Source organism: Tiliqua scincoides, chromosome 8 (assembly GCF_035046505.1).
Source record: "Tiliqua scincoides isolate rTilSci1 chromosome 8, rTilSci1.hap2, whole genome shotgun sequence".
NCBI classification, from domain to species: domain Eukaryota; kingdom Metazoa; phylum Chordata; class Lepidosauria; order Squamata; family Scincidae; genus Tiliqua; species Tiliqua scincoides.
The window spans coordinates 40,875,546-40,903,528 of record NC_089828.1 but is presented as its reverse complement, the minus strand read 5'-3'; the positions used below and the strand labels follow the sequence as shown (position 1 = coordinate 40,903,528).

Sequence of the window (27,983 nt, the reverse complement as noted above, 5' to 3'; positions counted from 1 at the left end):
AGAGCCGCTTTTCCGCCTTCATGCGCATGCGCCAAGCTTCGAAGCCGTGGTGAAGGCAGGTTCTCGCGAGATTTCACTCTCTCCCCTCCCCCCGCATCCTTAGTTCGCCAGTTACTCTATCTCTAGCGCGCATGCGCGTTCGTGCGCGTGGGCGGGCTCTCGAAGTCCGTTGAGAAACCGGCCAACCAATCGCGAGAGGGCTGGCGCGCGCCGGAGTACAGGCCAATAGCGAGAGGGCTCGCGCGTCCGCGCCGACCACATTCCCCCCCTTTTCTCCGTCTCCCCCTCCCCCCGCCCTGGCGTCTTCGCGTTCCCCCCTCAGGGCTGGACTGGGAACTCAGGCCTCGCTGGCAGCCTCGGCCTCGCGTAGCGCGTCGAGCCGGGCGATGAGGACGACGGCGCCGGTGCTGCTCGGTCGGGGCCCTCGCTAGGCGGAGCGCAGCCAGCCCGGGCGAGCGGGCGGAAGGAGAGGCGAGCGCCGCCGCCGTCATGCCGGCCAAGCGCAAGCTCGTGCCTCCGGCGCTCAACATCACCCCCACCATCGCCGAGGGACCCAGCCCCACCGGGGGGGAGGGCGACGGCTCCGAGTGAGTGGGGGCAGGGAGCGGCCGGGAGGCTCAGGGGGAGGAGCTCGGGTGGGGAGGGGGTTCTGTGCCTTTAAAGGGGAGGAAGACCCCTGTGTGCAAGTTGGAGGAGGGGCGCTGAGGGGCTCCCCAGAGGGTGTGTTCAGAGGACGTCTTCCTGCCATTTCTCTTACAGTGGTAGAAAATGGGAATTTTCTGTGAAGCATGTAGTGTGCTCTTATGTATGTAGTAGGCATACATATACGTAGTATGTATATAGTATTCATGTTTACATACTGTTTTTCCACAAAATTGGTAGAAACTATGAATATAGTATATTGCATATGAGTATTTCTCAAACTGTGGGTTGGGACCCACCAGGTGGGTCATGAGCCAATTTCACAAGGGTCCCCATTCATTTCAATATCTTATTTTTAATATATTAGACTTGATGCTACCCTGGTAAGTGACTGCATTTTGGGAAATGTTAGAGTCCTGTACTTTAACAAGCTACTATGTATATTCTCTTAATGATAGTAAATGGAACTTACTCCTGGGTAAGTGTGGGTAGGATTGCATCCTAGGATTGTTAACATTTTTCCTGCTTGATGATGTCACTTCTGGTCATGACATCACTTCTGGTGGGTCCTGACAGATTCTCAATCTAAAAAATGAGTCCCAGTGCTATATGTGTAAGAACCACTGCAATATGGTATATTGCATATGAGTATACAATATGGTGTATTGTATACAAAACTATGAACATAGTATATTGTATATATGAATATAGTATATTGCAGTGTTTCTCAAACGGTGGATTGGGACCCACTAGGTGGTTTTTACGCCTTTAGCACCAGGATGCACTTTTTAGAATGAGTATCTGTCAGGGCCCACCGGAAGTGATGTCATGACAGGAAGTGACATCATAAGGCAGGAAAATTTTTAACAATCCTAGGCTGCAGTCCTGCCCACACTTACCCAGGAGTAAGTCCCATTTACTACCCTTGTTAAAAGAATATATATAGTAGCTTGTTAAAAGTACAGTTCCGTAACATTTCCCAAAATGCAGTCACTTACCAGGGTAGCATCAAGTCTATTATATTAAAAATAAAATATTGAAGTGAATGGGGACCCACCTGAAATGGCACAAGACCCACCTAGTAGGTCCCAATCCACAGTTTAAGAAACTACTGTATACGATGTGTATAGTATATTGTTAGAATACATTTTTATATATTGCTTTTCAACAAAAAAGTGGCAGAAACTATGAATATTTGTATATTGTTGGGATACATTATTATATGTTGCTTTTCAACAAAAAAGTCCATAAAGCAATTTACACAGAAAAAGGAATGTGAAGATTTTTTCCTCTCTCAGACGACTCAGTCTTAAGACAGAACCACCAGCAAAGAGCCCCTAGAAAAGGTGCTGGGGTGATTGGATGCTGTCTCCCCTACTAAGCAACTCTTAGTAGGTGCCTCTTTTGCCCAGATAGGGGATAATCATGTATTTTGGTAGCATTGTTATTGTCTTGACAATAGATTTGGATGATGGAAGATTATGTAGATGGTAGATGATATGAGAGTGAGAAAGAACAAGGGATGCAATGGGGAAGAATGTGGAAAAGTGAGGTGTGACATGGAAGGAATGAGATGCTTGAAAGGGGATTAACATATGACAGCATGAAAGAGCGCCTTTGGAAGGGAATGGATGAAATGTGTATAGGGCTGAGGGAGGAACAGTGTTTAAAGAACGCAGTTTGTTACCATTAACATCAGCATCACAGTTTGTATTGTTTGTGTGCCATATTTAATATCACAAATAATAAATTGAGTTTGAATAGTTTTAAAGTGAGCAGAGGCAAAGTGATGGAGTGAGAGCAACTGTTCCTATTCACTCCAGCATAGTGTTTTTTTTCTAGTGGTCCTTTTCTGATTGTGAGCCCTTTTGAGACAGGGAACCATTTATTTAGCTCTGTAAACTTTGTGAATTGTATTGAAAAACATCATATAAATATCATAATAATGATGTGTGGAAGAAGGAGAGAAGCATAATAGGAATGCTTGAAGGAATTGGGATGTTGTGGATATGTTTGAAGGAATGCATATGTGTTTTAATATTTGTACTAATCTTAATATTGTAATAAATGTAATACTTTAATTTTTATACTGCCCTTTCTTCAAGGAGTGCAGTGCAGCGCAGCATATGTAGTTTTTTCCCCCCATTTTATTCTTCCAACAACCATGTGCGGTAGATTAGGTTAAAAGAGGTGATGTGTGGTGAAGGATGGGTTAATAAACATTTTTTATCCCTGCCTTTTTCTAAGGAGCTCAAGATAGTCTTCCTCTTTGCTCTCTCCTGTTTGTTCTCTCAGCCAGAGGGCATCATTTTATGATAGAAAGATGGATAGAAATGTCTAAAGTAACCATCACAGGGTTATTTTAAGTTAAATGGAAAGGAATTTGAACTTTGTTTTCCTATTGAAACACTCTCTAAGTACCAGTGTTCTGTACTGATAAAGCAGTGATTTTCAACCTTTTTCATCTCACAGTACACTGACAAGGCACTAAACTTGTCAAGGCACGCCATCAGTTTTTTGATAATTGACAAGGCACACCATGATGCTGGTGGAGGGCTCACATCCCCCAATGGCCCTACTAATAAATGACCCTTCCCCAAATTCCCGTAGCACACCCACGGACCACTCATGGCACACCAGTGTGCCACGGCACAGTGGTTGAAAATGACTGTGATAAAGGCTGAGAGTGTAAGAGAAACTAAGAGGGTGGTGGGGTGTTGAGTATTAAGGAAAAAGCAGAGAAAGATAATTGATAGTGGGGCAGTGTGTGGGAAGCACATAAAAAGGGCTCCCAGGGCAATTTGCAATATAAAGATATAGTATTTAAAAAATACGGTACCAATAAAAACAAGACAGCAACAACAAAACTAACAGCAAAGTCAAAATATGATATCATTAAAGGTTTTTCTTTAAAGCATAGTTCTGTCTTTTTTCAGAAGCGTGTCCTACTGGTTTTAATAGGAATTATGAAATGTTTTAAAAACCTGGTGGAATCTAACAGAGTTCCACAGAATGGGTGCTACAACAGAAAAAACCCTGTTCGTCACAATTTACAGCCCATGTAAAAGGGGTTATATGTTTACCTCACTGTTCTTCTATTGGTATTTTCCCCAGTGCTTAATTTCAAAATAAGAGCTATTGAGGCTATATCCAGAAACGATATGTAGAAATATGTTCAAAGGAAGGCATATATTGGGCTAGATTGGGTGTGCGAGAAGGATAACACCTTGGGGGAGGCTAGACTCTGTGCATCTATGGGGTGAGGAAGGGCAGGGTCTGCACTGGAAGCAGACTGGGAGGGAGGGTAATTATGTGTGAAGTTGCAGGGGACTGGTTAGAGGAGGGTTGCATGTTAACTAAATCTGGATAGGCCAGAAATGACGTGAAGGAAGTCAAAGATGGATGAGTCAAAGGAAATTATTTGGATATTGAGGTTGGGAAGTTTGAGTTTCAGAAGATAGCTTTGGCAAAGGGCTTATGCACTTTGAATAATTTGAGGGTGAGAAGGGTTTTGAAGGAACCAGATATATTAAAAAAAATTATATCCCAACTTTCCTTTGGAAGATTCCGCTCTGGGGAGCTGGGACTAAAAGCTGAACAAGGATGTCAGAAAAAAATAGGTTTAGTAGTGTTAAAGGCAGCTTCTTTGGAAGAAAGAAATAGATCTGGATGTAAGAGCTCCTCCTCTGGGGGCATCTGAATGTGCCCTTAAAAGTACCACAGAGGGAATCCAAAGATACATTTCTGTCCTTCACAGAACTATGGGGAGAAGTTGCAAGTTGTCTGCCTATGTCAAGATAGCTCACAAATATTCCACAGAACTCCTTACTGAAGAGCCCCTACAGGAATGAGAGTTATTAAGTAGGCCGGTTGTATCTGATCCAGAGATGGAAGATGTTTCAGTTTTCTAAGAGCCAACTTTGTACAGAATGGAGAGCATGCTTACTCTTTAGGCACCAGTTCGAGGAGTTGGAGAGACATGGGAGACCAGGGTAGTTTCTTTAAGGAATTTGTTTGCAGACTGTGCTGGCTTAACTTGTAGCTAACAAATAGCCATACTTCAAGCTTTGCAGGAGGGACAGTGTAGGAATCTTAGCAAGCCTAATGCTAAGATTCTTTACCCTGTTTTACCTTTACCTTCTTTACCCTGTTTTTCTTCAGAGCGCATCTTGTTGACCTCCAGAAAAAACTGGAAGAATTGGAGCTGGATGAGCAGCAGAAGAAACGGTTGGAGGCTTTTCTCACTCAAAAGGCCAAAGTTGGAGAACTGAAAGATGATGATTTTGAAAGGATTTCGGAGCTGGGAGCTGGGAATGGCGGGGTGGTCACCAAAGTACAGCACAAACCCTCAGGGCTAATCATGGCACGAAAGGTGAGGCAGGGGAAGGGAAGAAAGGATGAATGCTCTGGGGCATCTGTAATGAGCAAGGGATGCCAAGAAATGATAAGTGCTACAACAGTAAACCACTGAAGTTTGTCATTTAATATAGCAAAGATCTGTTGCACCTTAAGTATTATTGATTTCTGTTAATCTTTTGTCGGCCACATTCTCTTCAACAGACAATTACAAAGGATCAGTGTCATTTTGCCACATTTTGCTATTATAGCGAATCTAGAATTTGTTGTTCAGGAATTGGATATTTAAATTTTCTTTTAGTGTTAGAGAGATAATTAGGATAGAGAAGATATTTCAGTTCCTAAACAGCCAAGTCAACATTTGAGATCTTTACCTCTCTATGTAAAAAGTGCTAGTCTTTCTGGGTGACGTGATTGAATGTTTAGCTGCATGGAGGACTGGGCAAACTTGGAATTTTTCTTGACCTACTGTGGAGTAAAACCTGTTTAATTTATGCTGCTATGCAGTTTTTGTCATTTAATTACTATCTTGCTGCATCCTTCACAGCATATACAAGATTGTATACAGAAAGCTCAGGTGTATTTGCTGACTATGTTGAGCACATAGCAGTTGCAACTGTTTTTCTTCTGTTTTCACTATGTTACTTGCAAGCTGACTTGATTCCATAATTGTAGAACTGGTAGGGACTTCATGATCAGTGCCTCTGTTAGTCATTTAGAAGGAAGGGTTTAGGTAGGCTTCTGCCACAGTGGTGCTATAACGTAAAAGTTGCAATCAATCACCAGCATTGATCTTTCCTTGCATGTAATAAAAGCACCTGAGCAAAGGATTTTCATAATTATGCATACACCATATACACCCTGAGGCAGAGTATTCTTTATGCTGGCATACTACATGAATGTCTGGGTTACGGTGGTTGTATGTACAAATGACATTTGCAACATCCCAAATATGCATTTGTACATAATGTACATATGGATAATGTATGTACATAATGTATGTACATTATGTACATATACATATACCAAATGTATAATTCCAACATCCCAAATATGTCATGGTGGCAGTGAACAAAGTGAGAGTAAGCAGCCTTGGCAGTGACTTGGCACCATCCTGCCTCTTTTCTGCACCTACCTTGTCTTCTAATGCTGGAGAGAGAAGGGGCTTTTCCCATTTTCTTCCCATAAGTTGGCAAGATAAATCTTTTCCCCCTTTCTCCTGTAAAGGCAGATGGAAAAGCCCTTTGAGTTGAATTGTTTACTCTGCTTTTCTTTATAACATTTTGTTTCTAGATGTGAAGTGTCCCTGATATTTGCCAGATGTCAGTCTTTTCTTTGAAATGTCCCTAATGGGTGATATTCTGAGTTTTCTTTGTTTGGTTGCTTAACCTGACCTTGCAGTTGTTCAAGGAATGGTTGCTCATTGCCTGCTCTATTCGTGTGCATCTTCTCCTCCTCCTCTTGCTGTGACGCTATCTCAGATACTTGCCTGGAATCAGGATTAGTATCAAGTATAGAGCTAGATATTCAACTTGGTAGCATTGCCTTATAAACTTCTTTGAGGCTAAAAGTCAAAGTCTAATGTTACAAAATTGAAGGCGATAAAAGACAAGCAACATTTGAACACAATTTAAGACCAAAAAAAAGGAAACAACATGGTCAGCAACAACATTTTGGAATGCCACTAAATTTCAAATTGCAGAATCTGTAGTGTGTGAAACAGACCCACCCACCTCCTAGTTCAAACTGAAAGAGCCAAGTCTAGCAAATGTAACCAAGAGCGTAGCCTGACTGTCACCATTTCAGCCATGTGGAAGTCTTGGCTAGTTTGAAAACTGCTAAATAATGCCCCCTTTTGCAGCTGTAAAATTCTTCTTTTAGCCAGTTATTTTGCAGGTTATATCTCTAAATTATGTCATATCCTGTTTGATTTGGTGCAGCCAAGATACCACTTTGCTATAAATCCTTTGTCCCAGAGTTTTCAAACAGTGGTGATATGTGGCTGGCAGTAGATGTTCCACAGTTTCTGTGCTGTGTCCTTGGGAGGCAATAGTGAAAAAAATTCTTGCTTTGCATATCTGTCATTCCTTGATTTTTCTCTTCTTACCTCTTTGCAGCTCATTCACTTGGAGATCAAACCTGCCATAAGAAACCAGATCATTCGTGAACTGCAGGTGCTTCATGAGTGCAACTCTCCATACATCGTGGGTTTCTATGGCGCTTTTTATAGTGATGGGGAGATCAGCATTTGCATGGAGCACATGGTGAGAAAATGTTCATCCCTCCCCTTTCCAAATCAGGACAGAGATATTTGGTGCCAAGGACATGAAGCTTTGATTATAGGCAATCCACACTTTGGGGGTATAAAAACAGCATTTTGCTCTTGAATGAATCCGCAGTGGTGATCCTGCCACCTGAGCAAGGACCGCATAATACCATCACCCCCATTGGGGACCTTCTGAGGGTGGAGGAGGCTGCACATGGCCTCCAGAATGCCTTAAATGTCATTTCTGGTTTTCATGTGGAAAATGGAAGTGCAATTAAAAGGCCCTCCAGAGGCCTTCAGAAGTCTGTGGCCTCCTCTGGCCCTTTGAAGGAAGCAGGGGGATGAGAAAGGCAGCAGCGCCCCTGCAGGTGTGGTACCCTGGGGTATTTCCCCCCTTGCCTTTCTAGTTACGCTAGTGTTAATCCAAACATTGTGTTTCTTCTGTTTGCTTTTGCAGTTGATGACTGTCTGCTTTTTAATACTTTCCCTTTTTCTTCCCTGATAACACAGGCCAACACACATTTTGCTTCCTTAAACATTTCACAAATTCCTGGGTATATTTGGGGTGCTGATTCAAAAAATGGCATCCATTTTGCCCTATCACATCTCGTTTTGGGGACACGGCATAGCCTCTTTAGTGAATGGTTCAAGCAGCTTCCTTTATGAGGAAGTCTACACCATGACTTTCTCATGAGGAAGCTGCTTGAACCATTCACTAATCAGGCTATATTATATGTCCAAAACTAGATGTGACAGGGCAAAACAGATGCCATTTTTGGAATCTGCACCCCAAATATATATCAAACCACCATAAAGTTTGGGAAAAACTTTTCTGACCCTCAATTTTGTAGGCCTGTGTAATTTAACTTTTCTGACCCTCCTGCTCATTTGAGGCTAATCTATAACTCACTAATCCTTCTTCATTGTGCCTTTGTGTCTTCTGCCATGCTGTTGCTGTGCCAAGTGGCAGCATCAGTGTGTGTTTTAGGACACACCAATGAAAGTCACAATGCCTCCAGATCTCAAATAGTAACAATAAGTGTTGTGGATGAATAAATGCAAATTATTTTTCCAGTCGTGGCTATTATCCATGTCTACAATATGGTGGCTTTTCTCATTCTATCAAACAATCTCTCTTCCTTTCTCAGAATTCTTGAATATATTGCTGTAACACACGCTTAACTTCCCCCTCGTACCTTCTCCTTTCCACACCTACAAATATAATGTTAGCTGACTACTTTTGGCATTGGTGGTCTGCATTTTGACAAGTACATGTTGGTCCAGTTCCTCAAGTGTTTTTACAATGGCATAGAATTAATGAGATTTAGGATGCAATCCTAACCAACTTCCTAGCACTGGCGTAGCTGTGCCAGTGGGGCATGTGTTGCTTCCTGCAGTTGGGGGGCAGTCACGAATGCCTCCTCAAGGTAAGGGAATGTTTGTTCCCTTACCTTGGAGTTGCATTGCCCTTACCTTAGTTCTGGAAAGTTGGTTAGGATTGCATCCTAAATTAATTAATGGATCTTTGTATGTTAAAAGGTTTAGAAACAAAACCAACTGAAGACTGCTACTAACTGATGTCAGGTGCAAATTGACAGTCATATTATAACACTGGTGATGCTTATATCCTGCTTTTCTTTAAAACAACCAGACTTTCTACAAATGTGTTTGTTGCATCATATTCACGCTGCTGACTTTGACCTTCAGAGCTTTAATGATCTGATACTTAGGGAGCACCTGCTCCCATATGATCCTCTCTGGCCAAAAAAGCCACAGGTTCTGGTTCTTTCTTGGACTGTGAAGCAGGACCTTATCTCTTGCCACTCTAGAATTTTGGGCTGCTCGTTGGAAGACTGTCCATTTGACTCCCCCACCCCACCCCATGAAGATCCCTAGACAGTTGTAAATCTTTATTCATCCTGATTTTGGGAGTTAACCAGCAACATAAAATACATAAACACATGTTCTGTTTTTGTGTGTTGGATTTTTTTTACTGTTTATATATGGATTGTATCTTTATTTTAGTTGTGCTGTCATTTTTGAATTGTGCTTGGCTTTGAAAATATTTGCTGAAAAGCAGAATTAATATTGTAGAAGTAAAATGAGCAAGAATTTACTCAACTATGAGATTCAGAAGTGGCTATGTGCCAAAACAACTCCTAAGAAATTGGGATGGGGGCACTTGCTACCTACCATTGAACTGTGGGTACATTGAATGGAGTAATTGAACTCCATTCAAGATGATTACGGGGCTGGGGCACCTTCCTTATGAGGAAAGGCTACGGCGTTTGGGCCTCTTCAGCCTAGAAAAGAGACGCTTGAGGGGGGACATGATTGAGACATACAAAATTATGCAGGGAATGGACAGAGTGGATAGGGAGATGCTCTTTACACTCTCACATAATACCAGAACCAGGGGACATCCACTAAAATTGAGTGTTGGGCTGGTTAGGACAGACAAAAGAAAATATTTCTTTACTCAGCGTGTGGTCGGTCTGTGGAACTCCTTGCCACAGGATGTGGTGCTGGCGTCTAGCCTAGACGCCTTTAAAAGGGGATTGGACGGGTTTCTGGAGGAAAAATCCATTATGGGGTACAAGCCATGATGTGTATGCCCAACCTCCTGATTTTAGAAATGGGTTAAGTCAGAATGCCAGATGTAGGGGAGGGCACCAGGATGAGGTCTCTTGTTATCTGGTGTGCTCCCTAGGGCCTTTGGTGGGCCGCTGTGAGATACAGGAAGCTGGACTAGATGGGCCTATGGCCTGATCCAGTGGGGCTGTTCTTATGTTCTTATGTAACTCATCACTTCATTGTGGTGGGTTTGAGAACTGCCTTTTAATGTCTCCAACCTCGGGAGAATAGACGTGGACAACGTAGAACTGCATTTTTGGGGTTCTAAACAGCTCTGGGTGTATTTTACTTAAAAGATTTATACATTAACCTTTGGTCACAATGATCATCATGATGGCTTAAGCATAGTGCAACAAACTGACAAAATAATAAAAGCTGCTAAATTGGACAATGCAGCTTCAACCTCATGACTAGCAGCATGCGAAATGACAATAAAAAGTGCTGTAGTCATGTCTCAATAAAAACGAGAAAGGAAAACGGCTTTTGCATATCTAAAAGAATCCTAAGTTGGACCCAAGGAATGGGTTTGGCAAAGATGTTCTGCAGTCAGGATACCACAGCAAAAAAGACCCTGTCCATGGTAATTGCCTATATAACCTTTTGAAGCAAAAGGACCTTGGCTGATTATTTCAGCAAATGCTCATACAGGAGAAAGTGGATCTTGAGAAATGCCACAGACTTGTCTGTGAACAGATTGTACTGCAAGACAAGCATTTATCTTGCAGGTTCTGGCAATGAAGGGAATGTCTCTCTTCCCCACTCCCTTGGCTTGCTTTATTTTTTTTCCATAGAACAGGGGGATACTGCCATCTGGTGACTTCAGTCATCTTTTGACAAGCCAAGTGAGTTCTATTCAAGTTTGAAAAATAATTGGAACATGTTCCAGTAATGTTTGCACATTACACCAACTTCATCCTAGCAAGTCTCCTAATCACAGAGAGAACATTCTACTTAAACCAAAAGGGTCAACTAGTAACCATGCTGCTGCTGTCTGGTGGGTAGGACGTTCGGCTTTCACCTGAGGGTGTGTATGGGTCACATGTTGTTCCAGGCCAGGCTCTAAACTCTTGACTTTTTCCTCACATGCAGAATGGAAATTGTAGTGACCCTCCACATAGAATGTTTATGCATATGAGCACAGTAATTATTGTGAATCAGTTTGCATAGGAAGATTTATAGCAAGGTTTTTCAGTCTTTTTCATCTCATTGTACACTGACAAGGTGCTAAAATTGTCAAGGCATGCCATTTTTTTTTAACTATTGATGAGGCACACTGCATTGCTAGTGGGGGGATCACATCCCCCAATGGCCCTACTAATAAATGATCCTCCCCCAAACTCCCACAGTACACCAGCAGACCGTTCTGGGGTACACCAATGTGCCATGCCCCATTGGTGGAAAATCACTGACTTATCGTAACAAATGACAGATGTTCAGGGGCAGACTAGGTGGTGTGCATTGACTTAGCTAGTGTCTTATAATTTAAGAGTCCACCTCCTCTCTTTTGATAAACCAAGAATATAGTCTCCATTGTTCTGACCTCATATCAGAGTGACAGCAGGGGCATTCTTGGAGCACTTATCTCTCCCTGTAGACACATTTACCATGCAAACCAGAGCATTTACCTTAAGGTTTGCAAGACCACTATTCAGGTTGCTGTAAGGCAGGGGTGCCCAAACCCCGGCCCTGGGGCCACTTGCAGCCCTCAAGGCCTCTATGCGGCCCTCAGGGAGCCCCTAGTCTCCAATGAGCCTGTGGCCCTCCGGAGATTTGTTGGAGCCCATGCTGGCCTGTTGCAACTGCTCTCCGTGAGGGCAACTGTTTGGCCTCTCAAGTGAGCTGTGGGATGAGAGCTCCCTCCACTGCTTGTTGTTTCACATCTGTGATGCAGTAGCAGCAGCAAAGGAAAGGCCAGCCTTGCTTTGTGCAAGGCCTTTTATAGGCCTTGAGCTATTGCAAGACCTTCATTCATTCATATAGGTTCATCTTTAAAATATTCATTTATGTAAATTTATTCAAATTTGAAATGTAAATGAATTCAGCCCCTGACACCGTGTCAGAGAGATGATGTGGCCCTCCTGCCAAAAACTTTGGACACCCCTGCTTTAAGGTGATTGGAGTTGGTTTTTTTCAGGCCATGGGATTTCAGTGCATACATTGTTTTTTTATAATATGCTTTGAGCCTTATGGAAAGGTTGCATTGTGAATGTATAGGTGTCAAGGAGGGAGCAACCCTGAGAAAGCAAACATTTCTGGTCTTCCAGATTAACTTTTACATACAATTCAAAGAGAGAAAGCAGGGAGGGAAACATACATGGCCTTGGGTGGTGGTGAAATTAGTACTGTATCCTACTACATGCAGAGTTGTGTGACCTATGACTGACCATTGCAACCAGCAGTTTCCTCTTTCTGTCAGCTAATCTCTTTCCTCTGAATTTAGGATGGAGGCTCCCTAGATCAGGTTTTGAAAGAAGCCAAGAGAATCCCAGAAGAAATCTTGGGGAAAGTGAGCATAGCAGTGAGTATGCCACCACCTTCCTTTAAAAACTTAATGAAGAAAAGTCTGACCTTCCAGAAGTAGTCTTACCTCACTTAAATCCTTCTGTAGGCTTCTTGATATTGAGTTTCTTGATACTTTGCCTCTCTTGCCATTCCACCTGTTGCTTCTCTTGGCACTAATTGTAAGAGCTGGTGGGAATTGTACTTGGGCCTGTGTACAAACTGCAGCTCAGCCATAGGCTCAGTTAGAGTAAAATGGGAATGGTGACTGACAAGGGAAGAAGAGGCAAATGCCAGAACCCTTGTCTGTGATAAAAAGGATCAGTAATAGGCTTAAATCTGTTCAGGCCAAAGACCCATCTGGTTGGTTAACTGCTGTTCCCTACCTTGAACCTTTGGCCAGAGCAGGCTGTCAAACTGAAATGTGAACGCACATCTTGCAAGTTCACTTCTCCTTTAACAGGAAGCAAAACTTAGGGCGCTATCCTAACCAACTTTCCAGCACCAAGGTAAGGGCAATGTAACTCTAAGATATGGGAACAAACATTCTCTTACATTGAGGAGGCCGCTGTGACTGCCCCCCAACAGCAGGATGTAGCACACACCCCATTGGCACAACTGTGTCAGAGCTGGAAAGCAGGTTAGGATTTGGGCCTTAGTCTCTCTATTGATGAGAATGTTTTTTTACTCTGTAAATTTAATGGACTTTGGAAGAATTAAACTCTGCAGAGCTCACTACTGCACCTTTGTCTGGGAGTAAGCAGGACAAGTGCTTGGGAGGGTATCATAGGGACCCAGAGTGGGGAGGAAATCCTGTCTTGGCGTAACTGTGTTGTCACAATATGCAGCCACTTTTTGGACTAGACAGAATGGAAGTAGAAACAAAGCAGGGTGGAAGAAATCAAGAGGAACAGAACCTCACTTGGCAAGTATTAAGATGACAGAGAAGTAGTGGGAGTTTGAATAGAAATATAATTGGGATCAGTTATTTCTGGCCTAGCCAGTATGGGGGAAGGAAACTAGTCAGCCTGTGGAGGAGGAGGTGGAAGAACCTCCCTCTCCTTTATGCAATCTTCCTTATATTGGTCAACAAAAAAGTTTGTATTCCTTATCCAAGGTGCCTGTTCCTCTCTCCCCTGTTCTGCTTTCCAAATCCTGGGTTTACCCTTCCCTCCCCTTTCCCATACAGGTTCTGCGAGGGTTGGCTTACTTACGAGAGAAGCACCAGATCATGCATAGAGGTGAGAGCAGCCAGGTTATATTTTGGGAGAGTATGTGTTCTGTGCTGAGATAACCAAGCTTCTGCAATCTGAACAAATTATGCAGATACAATGGATTTGTGTAGAGTTACTTGGTTTTATTCTGTTTCCAGGGTTTGACTTGGCAAATCATTTGGAATGTTACCCAAACTCTACTATTGCAGACTAGAGGGTGAACATTTGCAAGAAGTGTGAGCAAACTGTGCTTCAGGGTAGCCCATTTGACAATTTTGTATTGCTGCTTGAGCATTGCAGTAAATGGGCACGATTGGAATGACCGAACAAGCACTAGCATGCAGAACATGCCAGGGGTTCTGGCAGTACTCTACTTGCCCATATGCTCATAAGAGAGCTTCTGAATTCCCTATTCTGTTAAGCATTGGATAAAATGAGACTTTTCTCTCCTCCAGAGGGGGATGTGAAGGGGTTGAGCTGCGGTTGCTCCAGTGCTTTGCATTATGGGGGCAGTTGTCAAATGAACCCGCCTCCTACTGAATCTATTTACTATTTACTCTGTACTCCCAGTACTATTTACTCTGACTGGCAGTAGCTCTCCAGGATCTTCTGCTGTGGAAGATGCTTGTAAGCCCTCCTACTGTACTTGTGAATCCTTTAACTAGAGATGCCTGCAATTTCTGCATGCAGGACGTATACTCTACCCCTAAGCTATGTCCCCAAAGCAATCTGAGAAGGGCCTGGTTGCTTTGCAGGTCAGGTCTTTCTTGCTTCTCAGACTCAATTTGATGCAGCCCTCCAGGTTTTTTTCTTTTTGACAGCCACGTGTGCTAGGAACTTGCTCTTTGTTTTATTTTTTCGACAGTAATAGCTCCCAAGATTTTCAGGAGAGCAACCATTGTTGCCAATATCAGACTCCGCTCTTGCTAAGTGAATGCTGAGTATGCAGTGCCCTCATTGGGACGTCCATTGTTTGAATTGCATATTATATTGCTGGTTTTCAATATTTTCCATTCCTTCAGTCTTGTCTTAAAATTCATTTGCAGATGTGAAGCCTTCTAACATTTTGGTGAATTCCCGGGGAGAAATTAAACTCTGCGATTTTGGGGTCAGCGGTCAGCTCATCGACTCCATGGCAAATTCCTTTGTGGGCACACGATCCTATATGTCTGTAGGTCCCTTTGTTCTCTTGTGTAACATTCTGACTTCAGGAGTGAGTGGCTTTTCTTCATCATCTTGAGGACAACAACTAATATATGATGACACACATGTGTAATATGTAGTGGGTTGTATCTTAAGTTGAATTAGTCATGACTCAATGTTGCTAAACTCAGAACACTGCCCAATGTACGTTTTGTGCCAGTATCTTTTATTATTGTTGGTGCCAAACTTACAGCTGGTCAATTTGTTGCTTTTATTTAACAGTATTTGTATGCTACTTTTCAACCATGATGAATTTCCAATGTGGTCACAGTGACAGAATTAAATTCATAAGCAGGTGCCATCTCCTTGCATGGAGAAATCTTAGGTTACCAGATGATCTTGACACGATTCTCGACTTTGCTTTTTACAGTGTTTCTCTGAAAGGTGGTCAAAAATTGTGATATCTTGATATGTTAGAAAGTATGACCATTAAGAAATGCAAGAACAAATTTGTCTTATTTTGAACATCTGTGTCTGATCTCTAGTAATCTTCCTTTCATGTTAGCGAGCATTTCTCTTTAATCCTGTGGGCTAGGAATGCCCCGTCTGGGTTTGGGAGCCCCCTTTTAACACCTGTTGCAGATGAAGGAAAATAGATGTTTTATCTAGGCTAGTGGTTCCCAGACTGGTGGGTCATGACCCACCAGGAGAACTGGAAGAGAACCATTCACCATTAAGGGGAGTGGCCATGAAATGCGTGCCCCAATGGTGCCGCAGCAATTGTGGCAGCACCAGGAACAAGGGTTTTTAAAACTTAATGGGGGTGGGTGGGTTGCGCTCACCTCTGGGAGGGTCCAGAGGCTCACAGCCCCCTCTGCAGGCCTTCCCACTACTCCAAATAGCTTCAATTGATGATGGGAGCCCACTGCTGGTTTCCATGCAGAAACCAAGTGGGCTCTGATCAGAGCTATATGGAGCCACAGGGAGGCCTGCAGAGAAGGCTGTGAACCTCCTGGAGGCCAGTGTGACCTTCCAGTATGTTTTTAAAAATCTACGTTCCCCGGGGGCAGCGTGATCACTGTGGTATCTTCAGGGCCTCACCCCATCCCTGCCAATACTTACTGTGGTCCCAAAGTCTGAGTAGGACTTTGGGAACTGCAGATCAGGCTATCCAATAAGTTAAATTATCAGCAACTGATTGGGGACCATCTGAGTTATACTAAACTTGAGTACAACCAAAATCTCTAGGCAGATTAAAGAGACAGTGTTTTCAGTAAATATGTCTCGAGATGCAGCATAACACCTGCTTAATTTTCTGCTAGAGTACAAAATCTTGGGAGGGAGCATTTGCACCACCCCACTTTCCCTCTTTTCATTCTCTTGACAGCCTGGGTCTATACAATTGTTCATATACCAGCTTACTTCAGAATGTTGCATATTCTGTTCCATAATGCATAATTGATGAAGATTTTAAGGGGTAGCATGCCATTTCAGGCTTCAGCAGAGGTAGGGCAAAGTTTAATGGTCATGTTCAAAGGTCTGGTCTTAAATATTACTTTTTTGCAATACATTCAAGAGCATTGCTTATGGTGAAGTAACCAGAGATGGCTGAGGCATAATCAACATGCAACTGAAGCATAGGAGGAACAGTGCCCTCTCCCAGTGGTATTCCTGGTACAGTTTAGGCAGTTTAAAATAAGAGCTGCTTCATTATCAATTTAAGGAATAAAATTAAAACTTTTCATCTGAAATAACATTTTCAGTTCTCAGTACTTGCCTTCAGTAACTGGGTTTCTTTTGATATATTTATTTATTTATACTGGTATTTATATACTGCCTTTCTTTGGTTGTTAGATTTATCCTCAGACTTTAATCCAAGGCGGTTTACATAGGCAGGCTATTCTAAACCCCCGTAGGGATTTTTACAATTGAATAGTTCTAGTCTTTCATAGAACTTCTCCTTCCAGCTAGATTCCTTCCCGGTCTGGCCTCTCTCTGGCCCTTTGCCTCCCACACTCCACTTGACGGCAACTCCTCTCTGCCACCTAGGGTCAGCTCATCAGTATATCAGCATGTCATCAGTTCTTGGGTACCTCCGGTTGTTTCGAACTGGCAGCCTCAGATCTTCAGGCATACAAGTCGGCAGCTCTACCAACTGAACCAGACCTCCTGCCTTAGATATACAATCTAAGGCTTTTGTAGCCAGTATCACACAAAAAATTACCTGGGATTAAAGACTGTGGTCTAGTAAAAAAAAGTCAACTCCTAACATTTTGCCCACATTTAAGAATGCCCACGAAAGATGTGGGTGAAATGTTAGTAGTTGATATTTTTATTAGACTGCAACCTTTAATCCTGGTTAATTTTAATTGCAACAGTATAGGTTCCTTTAACTATCATTAAGCCAGGCTTGCAAATTCTCTCAACCCAGTCTCTTGTGATACTAAATCACAATGCTTTTGTTATGAAAAAAGCTAGATGCCTTATTTTTTCACTTGGTGTGCCAAATGGGTACACAGGGCAAGCAGACTACTACTAAAATGTTTAAGGGGCTAGTAACTTTTGTGCATATTTTCAAGGCTGAACTAACCTACATCTCTGTCCTGTAGCCTGAACGTTTACAAGGGACTCATTATTCAGTCCAGTCTGACATCTGGAGCATGGGCCTCTCTCTGGTGGAGCTATCGATTGGAAGGTATCCCATCCCACCACCAGACACCAAGGAACTGGAAGCGATATTTGGCCGTCCCATGGTTGATGGGGCAGAAGGGGAGCCCCACAGCATCTCTCCACGTCCCAGGCCCCCAGGACGTCCTATTAGCAGTAAGATTGTAGGAAGAGCAATGTGGTTGCTGGTGAAACGATACCTGTCACTTTTAGCTCAACTGGGTCTAGTTCTCTAGATTGCTACAAACAAGCAGCAAAGCAGCAAGAAAGTTTCTGTGTACTTGGTGCCATACTGACCATTAATTTTCCTGCATACCTGCTGACCATACTGCACAATATTGTTAGTAAGGTGGTTGTGACCAAACCATTGACAGTCCCTGTGAGAAATATTTTAAAAGGTGCTGGGGCAATGGAGGCAGAGGCCTGGTCGGGCAGGCAAAATGAGATTACAGGATTTATTCCTAACAGGAACTCTCTTCCAGTCTGCTCACCGACTTTGGGCAAAAAACAAGCAGTTCTCTTAGCATTCCTTTGACCACTGGAGCTGTAAAGAATGAAGCTGGGTTTGGAATTAGATTGAGAACCTTGAAGCTGCCACATAGGTAGAAAAAAAATTCTTCTCAAAATTTAGTTGATCTCCGGAACAGAGAACACACACAAGGGAGTAGCTGAAATTATTGGTGGTGCTCATTAGTTCTTTGTGGTCTTGCTGCAGTCACACATGGTGTTCTGGGCCTGCACAGATAATTTGTACAGAATTTTTCTAGAGTTAAAGTCTACTGATTGGTACTTATAGCTCTTTGAGGGAGTGTTCATGCAGTGCAGTTGTGCTGGGTTATTTTGGCTGGGTTCAGTATTGTGAAGAACTTGTCTCAAAATTTTACTTTTCAGCAAGCCTTAGGCTCATTTTCCCCCTAATTCTCTTCTGTCCTGTTTCTTAGCATTAGACCATCTTTTCCTCACTGTTAAATGGCCATAGCCAACTTCTATTCTGCCTGGATGTATAGTAATATGAGGACTTCCAAGTCAAAGTCATGACTTCTGTGCAGGCTTGGATACCAGTGTCCCTCTCATTGGAAATGATTTACTGGAAGACCATGGAACACATACTTCATAGGAGTTTTCCTGCAAATTAGCAGCAACTGCTCTTGCTTTTGCCAGTAGGTTATCCTAGCAGAGACCTGTGCATCTGTGGCTCATCATGCCAAATGTAGCCTCCTCAACCAGATATGGCAACCCACCAGGGCTTCATACATTTTTTTTTTCTAACTGCCTGGGACTGCATGAACTGGGAGGGGGAAGTTTGGTGAACTGCATCAGCTTTGGCTTGATGGGCCATAAATAGTTATACGTCACCTATCACACCCCCATGACCTTGCACAGAGGTCTCCAATTTTCCTAGTCCTCAACTGCCCAGCACATCTCCCTTTTTAACTTTCAAAGTTGAAAGACTTGAAGTCATTACTAGTAATCTGTGTTGTGACAGTGGTGCTTGTTGATCAGCATGGCTTTCAGAAGTGTGTGCTGTCCCTTCCAGGTGAGGCCCAAACACCTTCCTAGCTCTGTGTTTTGTTTAGTTTAGTTTAGGGGAAGGCATAATATTGCCTCACAAGATTGACAATTCCTGAGTGTTTCAGTCTTTTTTGCTTGAATTTCTAAACTCACATGATAATCCTCTTATCCTTTTCAGTACGTACCACGTGCAACTTTTCATCCTGTCTTTGCTCCTTTAACATTACAGGTCATGGGATGGACAGTCGGCCTGCAATGGCCATCTTTGAATTGCTGGACTACATTGTTAATGAGGTATGTGACTTGCATTAATTTGACCTTTGTGGTGGAATTTTGGCCTCATAGCTTGCAAGTAGTCGGTTGTAAGGGGGCACAGTAGTGTGTTGTGCGGCACAAGATCTTGAACCTTGTCTCATTTGAGAAGTCTCACTTCTCAATTAATTAGCCTTTAGGAGAAAAGTTGCAAAAACCGGGGGAGATGGAGAAATGGCAGGGATAGCATATTCAGCACATTGTACACCACAATCTAAAGTCTGGTATCTTCTGTTCACTTTCCTAACCCAAACATACTTTTGATTCAAAATTTATATTGGAAATGAAACACTACCACTGAGATTGATTTTGCAAATTAAGCCAAACCCATTTCATACAATCAAATAGCTGGACAAATCCATCCTCCTGTTAACAATTCTTTAAGTGCCCAGAACAAGGTACTGTGCATAAAACAAGAATAAGACTTGAAACAAAAATCAGACTTACAGTCTAAATAAGGTGAGATATGCAAGGGAAGGGGGAGTACAAGGACAAAGATAGATATGCCAGGTTGGTTACATATCAAGCTGAAGAGATGGGTTCTTCTGCAGTGTTTCAGTGTACCAGTGGAATGAGCCAGAGGGTGACCGGGAAGCATAGAGTTCCAGTGCTGGGTGGTAGCAAGACAGATGTAATTAGTTTATGGATGGCAAGAATACCAGAATATCAAAGAGTGAAATGAAGGATAATAAAGATGCAAGCAAGGCAGCACAGACATTTGGAAGTCAATAGAAAAAAAAGTTAAATTGTGGGAAGGGGGAGAGAGGGAGTTATTGTCGAGAGTAAGATCCTTGATATACTGCAAGGAGAGCACTTTTAGGAAGGCAGGCTGTGTGGTGGTGACATAAGATTTTGTGGGCTACAAGAAAGTAGATAGACCCTGAGGCAGGGCCTGCAGAACAAACAGTCCAGCATGCTGAAGCCCTGCTGAACTGTACTTTACTCCTACATTGCTTGGCTCTTCACAACTGATATTGAATAGAAGCTTTTTAAAAACCAAAATCAAGTTCTTAGTCAGCTGGATCTGATAACTGGTGCAGAACATTCTATCAGCCTCACAGATATATGTTATGCATACAGATACATTTGCAGCTCTCTGGTAAGTAATTGGAAATTGTACATGGAGAAGTCTATAGGAGAAGGTTCCTGTACAATTTACAATTTTCTGCAGTGCCAGAAGGAACAGTTGCCTAGTTTCCCTCCTGGGGCATTATTATAGATGAAAACCTGACAAAGGTCCTTGCCTCCTTTGAGCTTACACAATGACATTGCCCTCTCGTCCTTTATTTCTCCCCATTAAGCAACCTTGGATGTTCATTGCCCTTTGCCTATCAGACTGCAGGGCTGTATTTGTTAATGAAGCTGCTTCCCAGTCACCAAGTCCTCATGGTGTGTTACCTGTGCTTTTTCCCCTGTGTTTCCAGTCGCCTCCTAAGCTGCCGAATGGGGTTTTCACTCAAGACTTCCAGGAGTTTGTAAATAAATGGTGAGAACTTTCTTTCTTAATGGGGAGAGTAAGCCATGCTGCCTGCTCCCAAGCCACGTGATTCCATTTGTGGGTGGCCTGTGTGAATGGGGTTAAGTTGGAACTGCTAGTGAGAACCTTTTATAGTTCAGTCTGCCTGACCCTGCCCGAGCTCTGGTATTGCTCCAACTGTGGCAAGTTTGAGAGAGTAGAACTTTGCTAGTGGCAGGTATTGACCAATCTTTAAAAATTAAATTTCTAATTTTTCAGCTTGATTAAGAACCCTGCTGAACGGGCAGACCTGAAGATGCTAATGGTAAGTAGGTGAGAGTTTCAGGGATGTAAACACACTGCTAAAATAAATTTAAAATAACAGTCTCACTCCCTAAAAAAAGTAGTTAAAATTTCTATTAACTATTAATGTTTAATGTTGAAAGCTGCTTTGAGGAGCTAATGCCCCAAATGACATATAAATCAAATAAATAAACATGAATCAATCATGCAGCATGCTTCTGATTATACTGGGTAATTCAGTTTCACTAGCAGTGCTTGTGGGGGAGGAGCTTGTGGGGGAGGAGGCAAGGAGCTGTGCAGGTAACAGCTATAGAGTTCTGCTCAGCAGCCTCCTGGCTGTGAAATTTTATTGGGCACTGTCCAGATAGAGTGCTCAGTTCCACATGGGCTAGAAATTTAACAACAGAAAAGGAATCTGTGGGCCCCTTCACACATAAGTTATCTGTTTGTGTTGCAAGTGTTTGCAATGCTGGTACTGTAGCTGTTACTGCTTCCAGTATACACTCTATGGCAAATCCTTTCTGTGATGTGTACAATAGTCCCAAGTCTCACAGGATGTTGAATTCTGCATTTCATAGCAGGTTCCTTGCACTGAATGGTCCCTAGCCCTTCTCATAATGCTGTTTTTAAGAAGGGCTTGGTGTCAGTGTCTGCTTTTTAGTTTACTGTATTTTTTTATTTTTTATTTTTTGCTGTTAATGTGCCATATTCCTGCCTTGTTTGTAAGCCACTTTATCCATTTTAGTTTGTTAGGTAGGTGTCCTAGAAATACCTGCTGCAATTAGCAGGCTTTGGTTTGCAGTGGTCCCATAGTAACTGGCAGTGGGTTGGTGCCTCGCTGGTAGCTTGCATTTCCAATAAAGCTGCAACTGCCTCATGTGTGCATAGTATCTGGCTCCAAATGGAGTTAACATGAAAACCTAATATTTCACTTCAATTAGAGGGAGAAGGAAGCAAGTTTAGGGAAAGCAGAGTCTTGACCATATGATCAACCTGAGGGTACTCCTGTGCATCCACATATACCCTTCCCCCAACCTTACCAAGCTTATATGCAAATACACCCCCTCCCAACTCTGGCTTATGTGTATCTACATATTTTCGGATATAGCAAAGATTGTGGTTTAGGAAAAAGATCTTGAATCTGTGGCAGAGCCCTTTTCTGCCACAGCCTGAATGGAAACTGCCTCCAGCCCAGCATAAGTGCATTTTGATCTCCTTGCACCACCAACAGCTCTGAATGCTGACAGATTGGTCAGACAGATGCTGACAGTGCAGAAACCATTTCTTGCTGAGGCTACTTTGTACCACAAATGCTTGTAGAACCCATCTGTTGTGGATGGGATTTTCTGTTTGGGTTTTTTTCCCCACTCCTGGCCAACGACATCAGACACTTTTTTTCAAAAACATGATTGTGGAATCTTCTTTCTGAATAGTTTGGTTTATAAACATAAAGTGCTGTTTAAAATGACATATTCCAGAAGGCCACGCACTCCAAAATATAACACCTCCCTAGCCCCCACCTGAATCTGTTATGACCCTCCAGGTGGAGGATAGAAGGGCAGCTACTATAGGAGCCAAAATGCATGACCGGCCCATCTATGTAGTAGATGATGCAGTGGGTTGCAGGAAGTGAGACTTGAGGTGCCCTTCACCCCAAATCTGCAATCACCTCTCTCCAGCCCATCATGCTTCCCTATCTCCTTATCTGGTTCCTTCCTTGTATGGTCCCTTCCAACAGAACAGGAAACATGGGACACACTGGGAGTTGGTTGTTCTGTTCTGTCTAGTTGAAAGGAAAGAGCCAGATTAAGGGGATAGGGAAGTGGATTGCTGTCTTCCACATGGTTTTTTGGGGGGAGGGGTGTAGTGGTGGTGGAAGCTGCACAAAGTTTACCCCCATGTCAAGCAGTGCTTGGGTTTAAGCCAACCATGCAAAATGTACACATTTGTTGGGCACATCATCTTCATGCAGTACTCGTTTAGAGACAGAGGAGACTTCATTCTTGTCTGGTTAAGCATGACTTTCCATGTGTTGGCTATATCATCCTGTTATCAGTAGCATCAACTGCAGTAAGGCTACTTGTCATCTCAAGGTGGGTCTCCTTTAAATGATGTTAATAATCTGGGAGATGGGAGAACTTCTGGACACCATACACATCCAGAAAAATAGCATGGGGATCTTTGGGGCAAGGGGTCAGCAGAGCAACCATCCTTTTTATAAGGAAGCAGGAAGTTTTGGAATAGTCAGTCTGCTTCTGAAGACTTTAAAGCACATGTTAGACCAGTATGCAATTCTATTTCCTTCCCTTTCTTTTGGACTTGTTGCTTTTGAGCAATAAACGTGTCACCCTCTAGCAAAAACATCGCTCTCACAAAACTGCCTTTAATGATTCAGACCTGATCTGTCTAGCTCAGCATGGCCCACTCTAGCAGAGTCTTGAATTGCTGTGTCTTTCTTCAGTGGGCTCACTGAGACTACTAGTGTCATATACCATTTTTAAATGGTACAAGTCTTGAGCCCATTTTGTTCCAAAACAAGACTTGGGAATTTCCAACTAAGTGCTGCCCAATCAAAGCAGAAGGCTTTGGGGAGGGATTCAAGATGGTGGGGGCACTAGTCTCTCCCTTCCATTCTTGATCTCTGTTTCTCCTTGCCTTAAAATAGCCTTCAGAATTCCATCATTCCCTGTGAGAAAAATTTAAGACACACTTTGGGCAACCCACCTACCACCAACTGTGTTAACGCCTCCTTTCTTGTTTGTTTTCAGAATCACGCCTTTATCAAACGCTCCGAGGTGGAAGAGGTGGATTTTGCTGGCTGGCTCTGTAAGACGCTGCGGTTGAACCAGCCGAGCACTCCCACCCGCACTGCCATGTGACCGCCAAGCAAACTGCCTTGTTCTTCTTCTTTTTTTCTTTCGTGCACCTGCTTGTTCTGCTGTTGTTCACTGCCCTTCAGCAGAAGAAAGAACCACCCTTCTTGATCCGCCCCTCCTCCCCCTCTTTTTGCTCCAGAGCAGCAAAGCACCATAGTTTGGAAACCGCCCAATCATCCGACAGCAAGAGCAGAAATCGGCTTGCTTCATTAAGTTCCTGTTTTGTTGTTGGGTTTCATTTCTTTGCCCACAGCCGAGTGTGGCTTGCATTCTGGAGTTTCTGACTTTTCAGATGTGTGGGGAGGCATACAGTAGTACTGCTGCATTTTGGTAGATTGTATTGTCAGTTTTGGAAGAAAAAAGGAAGAAACTGTCAGCGAACTGACTGCACCTTTTTATGTGCTTGTGTTTTGGTGGCCCTGCGGATAGCATGCAGTGGATGCTGCAGATGGACAGCGACCTTGCCCTGGGAAGGGGCTGGGGGCAAAGGTGGGCAGATTACATAACAAACAGCATGGTGGTTTCATCTACGTTGGCAGAGATGTCGACCTAGCTGCTTGCTGGAGCTGGCCTGGGGGAGATAGCAGGAGTGCTGCAAGATTAAGGAAGTTCTTGTTTGGTGGGCAAGCAGCCAGCAGTAAATTCCTTTTCATCCTCTCTCCCCTTGACTCAGTTCTTGCATTTAGTTTAACGAGGAAGTTACCTTCAGTTCCACTTGAGCCTTGTGTGTTCTTGGGGGGGGGGGGGTGTTCAACAGTGAAAGTGCCACTTTTTGGCTCTTTTTCTGGGCTTTGCACCATGAAAACTGAGTGGTTGTTAGCCCTGAATTTGGGGTGTGTGTGTGTGCATGTGTGCTGCTGCTTCAAAGATGTGAGGTCTTAAACCTTCTCCTTCCAGTCGTTATCTGCTTAACAATCAGTCTTGGAGTGCTCCATTTCTGGAATTATATGTACTGCTAACTTATTAAACAGCAGGTGGGGAAGTCAGCACTCCTTTGTGGGAGTTCACTTGAGGGAGAAAGAACTTGCAGCAAGTGTTGGGGTTTCTGCATCAGTGCCACCAAGCACCTAGTCACAGCTTCCCTGTCTTTCCAGTACAACGGTATGGTCAGCATCCACTATTCCTTGGACACAGCAACTCTCCCTTGTGACAGTATCTCATTCTCAAAAATCTGTATCTATTTCTCCCTTTTCTTTGCATTGATGTTGCTGTCTCTTTATCCCTAGAGTGCATGATGCAATGGCAACACACTTATGCTGCACCTGATGCTCCAGTGTCACACTCAAGCTACTGTGCTCCATAGCTTAGAGAAGACTTAATCTCTGCAGCAGGTGTTATGTTTGGGTGGGATGTACTGCATTTGTGTGCGTGGGACAAGGACCCTTATGGCTGACCTTAATGCTGACTGGCGTTTGTTGCCGCTCTCCCAACTCCTAATTTGGAGTTCATGCTGCTCATTCTTTGAACTGTTCAGTCTTTATAATGCTGCTGCTTTCATCTCCAGTGGCCTCAACATTTATGTTCTTGACTGGCATTGGTTTGCTAAGTGCCAGAGCAGTCAGCTTATAAGAGCTGGGTAGGAAGAAACTTGCACTGGAGTGAGAACCAATTTAAACCATCCCCAGTCTGTTCTTAAAAAGTACCCAAAAAGCAGTTGGGTCCTTTTGAAGTCTTCTAGTTTGTGATGCTGCTACCACACTGCTCTTTGTGCTACTTTGAATATTGGACTTCTGGCATTCCAGTAATGGGGCAGGGGTAGTTAGGCAATAATGCTCAATCAGTTGCTGTAGCCCTATTAAATAAGGAAGCCATGACTGGGTGGCAGAACCAGATGGAGTTAACTTTGGAAGAGACCAAAGCAGGGCTTGTTTAGGGTGTTGAGTCACTAGCCTTGTTCTCCCTTGATCTCATTGATGGGTTGCACCTTGGATGCAGCAACCTCATGCAGGTTTGCTTCTCAAAGTGAACCACACAAATGCGCCTTATCTTAGCTGTGAATGATTTGACTGACGGTTCAGTCACATTGAAAGCTGCCATTAGCAATGGCATTAGCTAACTGATAGCTGTCCTGTTCGTTCTATCCAGTCCTCATCTAGCTAGAATGAGGCTCTATTCCCTGACTCCATTCCTCTGCAGCCAGGGTTGTGTAAGTGAAGCACTTAGCATAAGGAGTTATCCTCCTGGCTTAGTTTGACTAGTAAGCAGCAAAGTCTGTCTCTGTGCACCTAAATATGCATGGTTGGCTATCTTCATTACCATGTGCCACTTAGGAGGAGAATCCAACTGAAGGACAAGGCAAATTTGATTGTGTGGGGGGGGAGAGGTTGGCCACCTTTAGTGCCAAGGTGTTCCTTGGCATGTATCTCTAGCATGACTCCCAGAGTTTTACCTCCCTGCCTCCCCATTTGTGCATTCTTGAAACTTGTGAAAATTCTTGGGATGCCATAGCAAAAGAGAAGGTTCTGCCTTTCTAAGGAGTATAATCCTTGGAGCACCACCTATAAGGGATAGAGCAGCCTTTACCCATAGAATTGAGGCTGGGTAGCAAAGATTGCTCTTTGACTTGAAATGGCCAGAGTGTCTGCATGACCTTGGAGTGAAGACTGCTGGGAAGGCCCTTATGGCTATTCCTTTTCTGAAGTTCTGCTCTTAGATACCCCAAACGAGGAAGAAAAATGTATTCATTTTTCCACTGAGGACTCTCAAGCACCTCTTTCTTTGCTTTGGAGTCTGTAAACTGCTTTTTTTCCTCATTGAATTTCTTTTCCAGAAATAATTTGAATGTCAAAGCTTTCTAGGCACATTGACTCTAGTTGTATTGCAAAGCTGTAATGCTGTTGCAGATGAAAAACCTAGAAAAAGAGTCATGGAGCTGTTCCTGGACTCTTATTTGGCCCTATTAAATTGAGTGACCTGTTTTGAGTAGGGAACATGTCCATACCTCCCTGTATTTAGTCCTAGATTTCCACAAGCTCCTGTCTCCCTCTGCTTGCCATCTCATAAAGACTGAAAAGAAATTAGTAACCAGCAGAATTGTGTAAGCCTGTATGGTGTGGCTGCTTAGAAGAAATGTATTGGTAGACAGATTTCCAAGGAAGAATATGAAAAAGTAATAATTGAGGACAGGGCCAAGAGACCACCCATTCTTGTTCGTCCATTTTATGCTGCTGGTTGTGGTTCATATATACTGGGTGTTGGAAGAAAATAAAATATAATAGATTGTGTTTTTTCTTTTAAATACTACAAGTGGCTTAACCATGAATTTATTAAATAAAAATTGAAGGTCTTTATTTTTAACCTTGGTGTTACTCTATTTGATGTGATTTCTAAGGCACTCCAACCATCTCATTCCTGTTTTCTTACGATCAATAAAGCAGTGAGTGAGAGGGTTGAGCTTACTCGGGGTGTGTGTATGTGTGTTCTCTTTCCTCCCCTTCCTCAGTTCAGTTGGGGAATATTGAGATTTTTTTCCTGAGCCACTTCTTAGTGGGCAGAAGAAAATAGGGACAAATTCCCTTAGCAAATCTCTAGGCAGTGTTCATTTGTGTAAGGATGGGCTGGCAGCCTTGTGAACTAACAGCTCTAGCATCCTTTTCTCAGATTAGCATTTGAAATACATTACTGCAACTGGATCTGTTGTGCATTGCACCATCTGGTTTTCCAACAGCTAACTCTCCCCTGCCCCCTTCCTGCTGCAACTATTGCCTATCAAATGGGGTAACTCTTGAGGATTTGAATGTATAATATTCAGTGTTTGAGTTAAGTTGTCAATGAACCAGTGGGATCATGTGATCTAATTACTGTACTTTTGGGGGATATAATATGAACATACATGAACAGTGAGGCTCTGCCAGGGTGTGTGCGTGTGGGGAGGGAGTGTATTTTATGTTTCTCTGCCTCTATTTAAATTTTAAAAAATACTTAGTAAGATGTTCAAAAGTTTTTGAATATGGTCCTTGCTTTTTTTGCGCTTTTGGTTTTTTTTTGGGGGGGGAGAGTTTAAGGAGAATGTGTTGAGTATTTTGATGGTGCAATTTTTTTTTTAAAGAAACTCAATATTTTCATCATGGGGAGACAAAATAAATGGCACTTTACATTAAAAA

The 27,983-nt window shown here is 43.0% G+C and overlaps 1 protein-coding gene across 1 annotated transcript; it reads left to right on the top strand.

The window, feature by feature from the left end:
- The first annotated feature begins 225 nt into the window (after positions 1 to 225).
- On the top strand, positions 226 to 27,983 carry MAP2K2 (mitogen-activated protein kinase kinase 2). The gene is made up of 11 exons (XM_066635961.1): positions 226 to 587; positions 4,804 to 5,014; positions 7,116 to 7,262; positions 12,339 to 12,416; positions 13,587 to 13,638; positions 14,658 to 14,782; positions 17,364 to 17,577; positions 19,163 to 19,227; positions 20,670 to 20,731; positions 20,981 to 21,026; positions 23,773 to 27,983. Exons 1-11 carry the CDS (start codon positions 490 to 492, stop codon positions 23,881 to 23,883), a joined length of 1,209 nt encoding a protein of 402 aa, XP_066492058.1. The 5' UTR covers positions 226 to 489; the 3' UTR covers positions 23,884 to 27,983.

Bases quoted from the DNA above. Each gene is read 5' to 3' on its own strand.
- MAP2K2 (XM_066635961.1), top strand. From the start codon at position 490: ATGCCGGCCAAGCGCAAGCTCGTGCCTCCGGCGCTCAACATCACCCCC. The intron at 588-4,803 runs GTGAGTGGGGGC...GTTTTTCTTCAG, and splicing joins GGGGAGGGCGACGGCTCCGA to AGCGCATCTTGTTGACCTCC. The intron at 5,015-7,115 runs GTGAGGCAGGGG...ACCTCTTTGCAG, and splicing joins GGCTAATCATGGCACGAAAG to CTCATTCACTTGGAGATCAA.